Source organism: Nyctereutes procyonoides, unplaced genomic scaffold, assembly GCF_905146905.1.
Source record: "Nyctereutes procyonoides isolate TBG_1078 unplaced genomic scaffold, NYPRO_anot_genome, whole genome shotgun sequence".
Taxonomy (NCBI): Eukaryota; Metazoa; Chordata; class Mammalia; order Carnivora; family Canidae; genus Nyctereutes; species Nyctereutes procyonoides.
In genome coordinates, this window is record NW_026575051.1 from 32,944,702 (window position 1) to 32,956,724 (window position 12,023).

Sequence of the window (12,023 nt, forward strand, 5' to 3'; positions counted from 1 at the left end):
GGTTAGACAATTGAGGCACAAAAAACTTGGTAAAATGTAACATCAAGCCCCCTAGTTTTTATTTCTTCTTAAACTCTATAATTACCAGAGCTAAGCAGAATATCCTGGGAAGTAAACAACATATTATCCTCTATAAACAAGTTGAGAACATGTTACAAGGAGCATAGACCTGAAGTGAAAGGTTTTTTTATCAACACCATATCACATATATCCATCTTCTCTTCAGAACCTAAGTACTTCAAGAAAGAGCCTCCACCTTATCCACTTGGGATGGTCTGCTTTTTGTCCCATCTTGGGAGACATCAGCGTCCAATCAAAAACAAAGACTTTCAGGTTCAGATGATCCACTGATCTTAATAAGTTTTGGTGTCTAGTATGAGGTAGTTTTGTTTTCTTGATATTTCTTTAATTTTTAAATCAATTGAATTTTTAAATTGTAAATTAAATGGTATTATTTTTTGTTTGTTTCTTTAAAAAAAATCCTTTCCTCTTCTGTTTTCCTCAGTTTGATGGAGAGTTTGTTTGCCATGATGAGCTGAGAGCCAGGTAAACCTGAACATCTACCTCATTTGTTCCTCTTTCTAGTTTCTACTTTTGACCTACCTGTCTCTCCCCTGGAATTAGGACATCCATTTCTTCATTTGTTTGGGCTCTCCACAGGGCCTTGTCATTCTCCTTCCATCAATCAAAATTATGGTTCCCAAAGGCAGCCATTTTGGCTGAATCACAGAATTATAAATGGTTCCAGTCTGGCTTTTTCTTGAAAGTTGACCAGGGCTTACGTAAATGGAGCAGTTAACTAATCAAAAAACAAAAACACAAAAAAACAAAAAACAAAAACAAAACCAACACAAAACAAAACCTGAACTCTAATGGTAGGACTTCAGAAGAGAAACCGTGCAGCTGGGGACCTCTCTGAAATCACACAAGGTAAGCCAGCCCTAGATTCACAAGGGAAGGGGCATTTTCCAAAGGGATCCTCTCCACTTAAGTTCTTTATTTGTATTACAGATCTTCTCATACTATTTATTGTGGGAGACAAAAGAGGCAGATTTTCCTGTGTAATTTAGTGTTTGAGAAGTCCTTTTGTTAAGTGTTTTAAAGATCTTACCTGCTTTTGTCCCCTCCTCATCCCATTTTGAACAGTCCTCTACAGCTAGAATGAGAAGGCAAATGAAGGGGGAATTTTAATAAATGTTTTTTAAAATGAGAACAAAATAGGTTTTCTTATAAGTGGTTTGGCTTTATTCTAGTTTGGCAGTTTTATGTAAGATGTTGAAGAGCAAGCTAGAGCTCTATTAAGAAAGAATGTAAGTCCAGAGAAAACAAGATCTCTCTCTCTCTCTCTCTCGCTGTCTCTCTGTCTGTCTGTCTCTCTCTCATACACACACACACACACACACACACACACCACATTTAAGGATACTTTTTCTCCTTTTTCTACCCTGTTTTCCATTAATTATATTTCATACCTTGACATGAGAGTCTCTCAGGGAGCAGGGCAAACCCCACACCCTTTGGTCAGTTCAAATTGCACTCTAAAGTCACAGACACATAAGCTTTTTCATCACTAACATTGTTCCTCACTTTACCTAACAGTTTGCTCCTAAAAAGCTATGTGGAAATGAAATCTGATCAATTATATAAAATCATAAATGCAGTAAGACAGCTCGATATTTAAAGATGATCCATTTTGTAAATAGAAATATTTTAGCAGAATAATTATGCTTTCATCTCTTTTTACTCCCTCCCTCTCCTAACACACACACACATCTTCCCCTCTCTAGAAATCCAGAATTTAATTTACTTGCAGTTTAAATCAGGGAACATAATCACAAATAATCATCTTTCTTGATCATCTACTCTCTTTCATTTGTGTCCTCAACCATTTAGCAAACACTTAGTGAATGACTATATGTACCAAGTATAAAACCATTCTTACCAAGTGCTAGGAGTTGAGGAGACAAAAAGCCATGCCCCAAGGAAGTTCACAGCCCAGTTGGGAAATCCAATATGAAAATGTTTGCAAAACAGTGAGGGAATGAAGCTGCAGTACCATTGAGAACATATATGAACTCGGTCCAGGAGCATCAGGAAATTTTTCATAAAGGAAGTGAAATCTTAAAGAATGAATGGAAGCTTACAAAGAAAATAGGTGGGAACAGTACATTCTGGGCAGATGAAATAGCAGATACCCTGGCAAAAAAGGTAGAAGAGAGTATTTTAGGAACCCAGGTTTAATTCAGGAACTCTTTCACTTGGTAAATATTTATTGGTGACTCTTCTACCATGAGCCTTGAACTGGTCTCAGCACAGAGGTACAGTGGAGAAGGTCTAGGTCCCTGCCCCATGGACCTTACAGCTGGTGGGGAGATAGATACTAAATTCAGGTAGAAGAACAGACAAGATAGTTTGAATTGGAACTGTTATAAAAATATATATACAAAAATGGGCAATGTGTATTAGAGAAAGGCAGGGGTAGGTGTAGAAGCTGATCAAGATTGAGGGGTCAAAAAAGGCTCCTCTGAGATGATAAATTTTGACTCAGACTAGATGAGAATCCGGTGACAAGACTAAGGGTAGACTGGATAAAGGAGAGGAGGGCGAGTGAAACACTTTTCAAGTTTGAGCAAACTAGTGGATGGTGATGTCATTTTCTGAAATGATATAAGGACCCATGCAGGAGACATTGAGTAAGGAGATATTGAAAGCCTTTGAAATAGTTTGGACTTTATTCTGGCTATTAAGGGAGCTGGTTGAGGAGTTTGAGGCCAATAATAACTTTTTAGATATGTCTTCCGAAAAATGGTTCTGGCATTGCTGAAGGATGAATTGGATGGATTTAATAAATATGCATGCATACACACAACTGAAACAAGTTTCAGAAGAAAATATTTATCCATATAAATGTAGTGCACCCTATTTTCTGTTTTATTCTGTTTCATTTTTTAGTGATGGTGACTACCTCAATAAATTGATTTCAGGACCAGCTAATTGGTTGCAACCCAAGGTTTTAAAAACATTGCATTAGAATGCAGTAGGCACTAGGTACGTCAAGAGATATCTTTTCTCTTATTACCTAAGGAGGCACAATAGTTGGACATCCTACAAAATTCATAGAATAGTCAAGAAGACTCCTTAGGTTTTACACTACAATATTTTTTAAGTATTCTTTTGAAGTGAAGTTATCATAAACTTACAACTTTTTAAAAAATATGCCATGTGTCTCACATTTATTTTATAGATTGAAACAGAGAAGAGGCTCTTTTTAAACTAACTTCCTAATAGTATCTAGTTGTAAGCTTTCTTCTGTATATCTTGTTTTTAAAAACAAAAGATTCAAATGCCTAGTGACACATAGCAGTGGTGCGAGGATGCTGCAAATTAGCCACAGCTAGTACATGAAATTTATCAAAGAAATCTGGCTGAGAAGCTGATTAATAATCAGAGAGTTGCTAAAACTAGGATTCCCACAGTTTTGCATTAAGTTAAGTTTTACTGTAAAGAAATCTACCACAATCAAAGCTCTAATTTTAGTCTGCTTATTTTGGCTCTACATTTGTAATTGTAGCCTAATCATATATAGCAAGCTAATAGAGCCCCATGATGATAACCATTCTCTCTGAAATCACTCACAAATAAATGTGTTCTTGCCATGAGCCATTAATACAAGAATGTGTTATTTAACATAAATACCATCCCCATCTCCAAGGTTTCTGGTATATTATTTTTGCTTCCTCAAAAATATGAGTATTTGCATCTCCCCAAGGAAGGGAGAAATCAATTCCTCGCCACCACACATGTGCTTCCAACATGTGTTGCTACATTTGCTTCCTTGCAGATCAATTATCTTCAATTTGTAGCAGCTGATTCATGTCCTAAATCTCTTTTGCATCTTCCAAACCTCACCTGCTGGTCACTCAACACTTTTTTCTACATGTCATAAGCCCTCCTTTCTAACAGTGGTTCCCAAAGCTACATCAAAATCACCTGAAGATAAAAATGTATCTCTGGGCTTCACCCCCAGAGTTTCTGATTCAGGAGATTTAAGGTGGGTCTAAGAATTTATATTTCTAACAATCTCTCTCGTTGATGCTCGTGCTGCTGGCCCAGTGAGAAAAGCTGATCATAAAGGTAATGTTTTCAATTCCATTGAGCTACTTTCCCTTTTACTGATATTAAAAATATTAGTCTGCAAATCCATAATTACTTGCCAAATAGCTTTTTAAAATAAACGTCAGTTGTACCCATAGGACAGATCTACTAGAAACATTAACACTTATGAAAACAAATTGTATTAGCTTATGAAAACAAATTGTATTAATTTCTTTATGTTATAAGTATTAAAGAAATTTACTTGGCAGAATGAAGTACAGAAACCCAAGCCTTCCCTTCTGCACTATTCTCATTTATCAAGCAAAAAATATAAAATGTGTTCCTGAATCCATGTCACACTCTATTAATAAAATATAGAAAGATCCTTCATTCTGAAATTGCTTTTGCTCTTTTACCAAAGAACTTTTAAGTAAGCATTGTTTTAGGTTGCATCCTATGAAATTTTATGCATTCACTAGCTTTCAAACGCTGGGAAATGTTTGCTTACACTAGGTGGCAGTGTAATCCTGCAATTTGAAACCTGAGCTGAGAAGTCAGACCAGAATTTGATTTCCAGTCTTTAAGTAAACTTTGATTTTATGCAGATATTCCATTCTTGGTTGGTTTCCATATGTATATATTGAATTATTATAATTGATTCCATTTTAGGGTTGTTCTCAGAATCAATGTGCAAATACAATGCAACCTAATCGTTCAGAAAGTCTATTGAAGGAGAAAGACACTAAACACTCAAATTTTTTTGAATTTTAATTCCAGTATAGTTAACATACAGTGTTCTATTAGTTTCAGGTGTACAGTATAGTAACTCAACAGTCCCATTATTACCCAGTGCTCAAGATAGCTATACTCTTAATCCCCTTCATCTCTTTCATCCATCCCCCTACCCACTGCTCCTCTATAACCACTTGTTTGTTTTCTATAGGAAAGAGTCTGATTTTTGGTTTGTCTCTTTTTTTTTCCCTTTCTTCATTTGTGCTATTTCTTAAATTCTACATATGAGAGGAATCAAATGGTTTTTGAATTTTTTTTAGTATTGTTGGATTCAGTTTGCTAATATTTTGTTGAGGATTTTTGTATCTGTTTTCATCAAGGATATTGGCCTATAGTTCTCTTTTTTTGTGGTTCCTATCTGGTTTTGGCATTAAGATAATGCTGGCCTCAAAGAATAAATTTGAAAGTTTTTCCTGCCTCTTCTAATTTTTGGAAGAGTTTGAGAAGAGGAGGTATTAACTCTTCTTTAAATGTTTGGTAGAATTGGGGCACCTGGGTGGCTCAGTGGTTGAGCATCTGCCTTTGACTCATCCTGGAGTCCTAGGATCGAGTCCCACATCAGGCTCCCTACAGGGATCCTGCTTCTCCCTCTGCCTATGTCTCTGCCTCTCTCTTTGTGTCTCTCCTGAATAAATAAATAAAATCTTTTTTAAAAAATGTTTGGTAGAATTCACCTGGCAAGCTCTCTGGCCTTGGACTTTTTTTTGTCAGGAGTTTTTATTTTATTACTAATTCAATTTCATTGCTGGTAATCAGCCTGTTTAAATTTTCTATTTCTTCCTGTTTCAGTGTTGGGAAATTATATGTTTCTAAGAATGTATCCATTTTCCCAGATTGTCCAATTTGTTGGCATATAACTTTTCATAATTGTATCTTACAATCATTTGTATTTCTGTAGTGTCAATTATTTCTTATCTTTCATATGATTTTGTTTGAGTCATCTTATTTTTTCTTTTTCAAATGAGTCTGGCTACAGGTTCATCAATTTTTTTTTTAATCTTTTCAAAGAACAAGCTCCTGGATTCGTTGATCTGTTCTATTCATTTTGTTTCTATATCATTTATTTCTGTTCCAATATTTATTAGTTTTCTCCTTTTGCTGGTTTGGAATTTTATTTGTGCTTTTTTCTAGCTCCTTTGAGTGTAAGGTTAGGTTGTTTATTTAAGATTTTTCTTGCTTCTTGAGGTAGGCCTGTATTGCTATACACTTGCCTCTTAGAACCGCTTTTGCTTCATACCAGAGATTTTGCACCACTGTGTTTTCATTTTCATTTCTCTCCATGTAATTTTTGATTTCTTATTTGATTTCCTGGTTGACCCATTCACTGTTAGTAGCATCTTATTTAACCTCCATGTATTTGTGCTCCTTCCAGATTTTTTCTTGTGGTAGATCTCTAGTTTCATAGCATTGCAGTCAGAAAAGATTCATGACTTAGATCTTTTTGAACTTGTTGAGACTTGTTTTATAGCCTAATAGGATCAATTCAGGAGAATGCTCCATGTGCACTTGAAAAGAATGTGTATTCTGCTGTTTTAGGGTGGGATATTCTGAATATATCTGTTGAATCCATTTGGTCTAGTGTGTCATTCAAAGCCACTGTTAGCTTGTTGATTTTCTGTTTGGACAATATGTCCTTTGATATAAGTGAGGTGTTAAAGCCCCCTTCTAGAAATGAACAAGGGGTAGTGGAAGGGGAGGTGGGTGGGGGGACAGGGTGACTGGGTGATGGGCACTGAGGGGGACACTTGAAGGGATGAGAACTGGGTGTTATACTATATGTTGGCAAATCGAACTCCAATAAAAAAAATAAAATAAAGTCCCCTTCTATTATTGTATTACTATTGATTAATTCCTTTATGTTTGCTATTAATTGTTTCATGTAATTGTTCCCATGTTGGGTGCATAAATATTAACGATTGTCCTCTTTATTATATGGTGTCCTTTTTGTCTCTTGTTACAGTCTTTGTTTTAAAGTCTATTTTGTCTGATATAAGTATTGCTACCTCAGCTTACATCTATTTGCATGATAAATGTTTCTCCATCCCCTCACTTTTAATCTGCATGTGTCTTTAGGCTTGAAATAAGAATCTTAGAGGCAGATATAGATGGGACTTGTTTCTTTATCCATTCTGTCATTTTGTATGTTTTGACTGAACATTTAGTTCATTTTCATGCAAAGTAACTATTACCAGATATGTATTTATTGCCATATTGTTACTTATTTTGTGGTTGTTCTATAGTTCTCTGATCCTTTCTTTCAGTTATTTTTCATGGTTCACTGGCCTTCTTTAGTGATATACTTGGGTTCTTTTCTCTTTATTTTTTACATATCTATTACTGGTTTTTTATTTACGGTTACTACTACATTTGTATAAAACATACATCCTGCATATAAGTATATATTAAGTTGGTGGTTGCTTAAGTCTGAACCCATTCTTTACTCACCACCCCCCACTATATTTTAAGCATAGGGTGTAATACTTCACATAATTTTATCTTATGAATTCCTTAACTGATTTTTATAGTATACCTATTTTTATTGTTTTTGTGTTCCCTACTTTCCTTACCCTTGTGGTCTTATCTATCCACTCAAGTGTCCTTTTTGACATTTCTTATAGTGCTGGTTTAGTGGTCATGAACTCCTTTAGCTTTTGCTTGTGTGATATACTCTTTATCATTCATTTTATTATTCTGAATGATAGTCTTTCTGGATAAAGTATTGTTGGGTGGAGATTTTTTCTCATTCAGCACTTTGAATATATCAACTCCCTTCTGTCCTACAAAGTTTCTGCTAAAGAATCTACTGATAGCTCTATGGGGCTTCCTTTGCATGTAACTATCTTTTCACTTGCTGCTTTTAAAATTCTCTCTTTATCCTACTTTTTTGCCATTTTAATTACTATGTGCCTTGGTGTGCAACACCTTGAGTTGATTTTGCTGGGGGATCTCTGTGTCTCCTGGTTCTGGATTTATTTTCCTTTCCCCAGATTTGGGAAGTTATAAGCTACTATTTCTTCAAATAAATTTTGTGCCCCCTTTTCTCTCTCTTCTTCTAGCGTCCCTATAATGTGAATGTAGTTATGCTTGATGGAGTTGCTGAATTCCCTAAGAATATTCTTTTGGGTTTTTTTAGGATTTATTTATTCATGAGAGACACAGACTGAGAGAGAGAGGCAGAGACATAGGCAGAGGAAGAAGCAGACTCCTTGCAGGGAACCTGATGTGGGACTTAAACCCGGATCCTGGCATCACGACCTGAGTCGAAAGCAGGTGCTCAACTACTGAGCCACCCAAGCATCCCAAGAATATTCTTATTTTACATATTTTTCTCCTTTCAGCTGTGCAGCTTGATTAGTTTACATTACTCTCTTCCTGGTTGCTAATTCATTCCTCCACTTCCTCTAGCCTGCTATTTATTCCATCTCGGGTATTTTAAATTTCATTTATTGTGTTTTTCATCTTCAGTTGGTTCTTCTTTATCTCTTTGTTAAGGGTGTCACTGACATCCTCCAATCTTTTATTGATGCCAGTGAGTATTTTTCTGATCATTACTTTAAATTCTCTACCAGGCATATTATTTATATCCATTTTGCTTGTGTCTCTTGCTGTGGTTTTGTCCCATTCTTTCATATGGGACAAATTTCTCTGTCACCTAATTTTGTCTAACTCTCTGTGTTTGTTTCTGTGTGTTAGGTAAGTTACCTATATCTCCTGCTCTTGAAAGTAATGGCCTTATGAAGAAGAGTTCTGTAGTATCCTACAGAACAGTGTTTCCTGTTCACCAGGACTTGAGTGTCTTCTATGTGTGTTGTGTGCATCCTGCTATTGTGTCCTGGCTGCTTTTTTTCTTCAGTCCACTCATCTGCAGAGGCTTTCTTTGCCTATTGTGGGCATTGTTTGGTCCCCAGTCAGGGTGGGGCATGTGGTTTTAAAATGATGCACACCAGTCTGCTTATGAAATGAGACCTACTGCCACTACCTCCAGGATCAGTGTGGCCTGGGTAGATCCACAAAGTGGCATATACAGGGCATGTGATTTTAACAAGATGTGCAACAGGCTTTCTCATGGCCTACCACTGCCACTGTCACTACCATCCCCCAGGACCAAGACCCCACAAAACACACAGGTTGGGAGAAATGGTGTTGTCAAGGTTTGCCCCACTTTTGGGGGCGGCGGTGGCCTGCAGCACTGGGACTGAGGCAAACATGACTGGGAAACGCCAATCTACCAAAATACAGGAGGTGGGGCTTGGTGTAAGCAAGTTACATAATGAATGCTGGCACCTCAGTAGTTCCTGCAGGTGGCCATGTGTTTATGCTGGGGGGCAAGGGAGAGACTTAGTGCCGGCCAGCTACTTTGTTCCTGGAGAAATTTTTCAATGAAGCTTGCCCCCTTAGGACATGCTCTGAGGTTAGTAAATAACTCTCCTGTGTGTCCCAAGAGTTTTTCAAACTATTTTTTCTACACTGTATCTCTGTAGGCTGTTGTTATCACTGTTTAAATAAGGCCATTCTCCAAGGTTAGAAGTGTGACTACTTAGGTTCAAATCAGCACCATTACTTTCTAGTGGGGAGACCCTGGAGAAGTAACTAATCTCCCTGTGACTTGATTTGCTTATTTGTAAATATAAATAATAAAAGTACCCACCTCTTGGTATATTTTATAAGGACTAAACTGGAGCTTAAATAGTGCCTCTAACTCAAAAAATTTCAGCTAAAACTTTTTGTTATTATCACTTACTCTCTACTTAATTTTCCAACTCAACTCCACTCTGCTATAGTAAATGGTGGCTTATTTAGATCTTCTTAGGAAAGAAGGATGTGACTATAGAAGAAGTTAAAAACTCCTAGACAATATTTAACTACTGGAAAAACCCACCTATAGATATCAAAGTAAATCAGTCAAAAGCCCTCTCCTCTCTTCCATACTCACATCTTTTGTTCTCTGCTACACTTTTAGGATTCTTCCTTTTACAAAACTTCCCTTAATAAGCCCTTCAAGCACCTCAGTATCAATAATGTCTTCCCTCTCATTATATTTAACTGAGCATTATATACATATATAACTTCTAAAATGAAAAAACAATTATATGTGACATAGTATACAATTGGGGTTTTGTTTTAGAAGTAATATGCAAATATTATACAGAATCAGAATCAGAAAATATGTACATAGAAAAAAGAAAAAGTGAGACAACCCACTATTAATATTTTAGGATGTTTCTACTCACAAGTTGTGGTTTTACTCTACACAGATTTACAACTTTAATAAATGCACATCACTTGAAATACACATATTCTTTCATAAAATTTAAATGCATATACAAAATAAATAGCAAAGCCCAGTTGTAACAATTTTGCCTTGAAGCCAGTATTACAGCTTTTAATTCTAACTGCTGTAACCTCGAAAGAGAAAATAACTACAGAGAAAGAAACATTTGAGTAACTACGAGAATTCTTCCAGCAGCTCAAGGTTTTTGAAAGACATTCTTTTTCTCACCCAAAGTCACTTGGAACTGTAAACTCACAACCAACTGACTAACCACAAAGCAGCATAGGCATGCACAGACATTCCAGAGCCACCAAAGGGCAACCACAGAGAAGTCCTGCCTCCTGCCATTCCTGTTTCTCAAATATCCCTGAAACTATGATTAATGTCAGGAATAGCAGTAGCAACTGACACGTGGACAGGTGTTAAAGAGGCTTTGTTCTTGAGGACTGAACTTAGAGCCCTTATAAGCTGAAAGGCCTCTAGCATTAGCACAGTTTTCAGGGAATGGTCAGTCCAGGGTGGACCAGCAGGAATGAAGAAGTGGACAGGGAGTACTAGATGGTGACAGAGGCGCAAGATTAGGACTGCTGGTATTATTCTAGTCTGTTTTGGCCAAGGGTTTCCCCTGGGCTTCCAGGACTTTTTCTAGAAGTGAAACATAGGAGAAAGCAGGAGAAGAAATGCCTCTACTATGCCAGGAACTGTGCTTCATACTTAAAAAAGAAATTATCCCATTTAATCTGTATAACTCATTATAATTGCCCTTTTAGAGGTGAAGTAAGTGAGGCTCAAAACTGTTAGGTAACTTGCTGAGGGAAACTCCAGATGGCAGGGAAAAAGTAAGCTTGGGTTTATATGCCACCAAAGCCATTGTTCTTCCTATAATTTGTTGTTTCTGAGTACACACAAATGCATACACACACACACAGCACAATGTACTTATGTACATTTTCCATTTCACTGTGCATCTAATCCTTCACAATTATTTTCTTTTCTTCATAAACTTCCAAACTAAAGAACTCAAAAGTTGATAAAATTTTGCTCATTGTACTAGTCACCAATTTGATGCCCTAATTGAGTGAGCTGCATGCAAATGTTTACCTTACTGGTGCTTTGCTAACAGTTACAAATTGTGGTAGTAAAGGGCTCTTCTATATTTTTCTGTGGTTCTAGCCATATCAAAATTTGGCCCAGATCTTAAACTCTCCCAGGTTAAGGACATTAATTATTTGTAATCTCACCCATACTACCTTTATTACAACTAGTCATCATTTTGAATATTCTTCAGCAGTCAAAACTTCAACCAATACCGTATTAAAAGCACAATTCTGGGTGCTAAGGAAACTTTCAGAGCTAAATAATGCCCATCCACCTTCAAGAAAGGACACACACACACACACACACACACACACACACACACAACTGTGAAGCACATTTTGGCCTAAAAAAATACCCAAAAGAAAATAAGTAGATTTATAAAATGTTTGGGAGACAGAAAGGCAAAAGTAACTGATGCTGTTCAGAAGGATTCAAAAGAATTTCACAGAGGAAGTGACATTTCGCCTTGACCTTGAGGAGTGAATCATATTTTACACTCAGAGAAAGGCAGAACAGATTACAAGGCAGCTGGAATAATGAGAGTAAAACCTCAGAGGCATGATAATGCATGGAGTGTACTTAATTATGTTAAAGGTATTACTTTTTGAAAATATTATTTGTCATTGTTAACCCATATGTTGACAAAATTAGTATCATTAAACTGCCTTTGGTAAATTAAAAAAATGAGTCTAACAATGTTTATAACTACCTTCTATTAAGCTGCCTATCACAGTACTAAAGTTTTCATTCCCAGAGGTATCCTTTC

The 12,023-nt window shown here is 36.5% G+C and overlaps 1 protein-coding gene across 1 annotated transcript in view; it reads right to left on the reverse strand.

Moving 5' to 3' along the window:
• The window catches only part of COL9A1 (collagen type IX alpha 1 chain), an 89,714-nt gene extending 83,562 nt beyond the window's left edge, over window positions 1–6,152 (reverse strand). The window contains exon 1 of the mRNA XM_055330214.1: window positions 6,139–6,152. Within this exon, the coding sequence (XP_055186189.1) occupies window positions 6,139–6,152 (14 nt within the window). The remainder of the gene's footprint in view (window positions 1–6,138) is intronic.
• Between the last annotated feature and the right edge of the window lie 5,871 nt (window positions 6,153–12,023).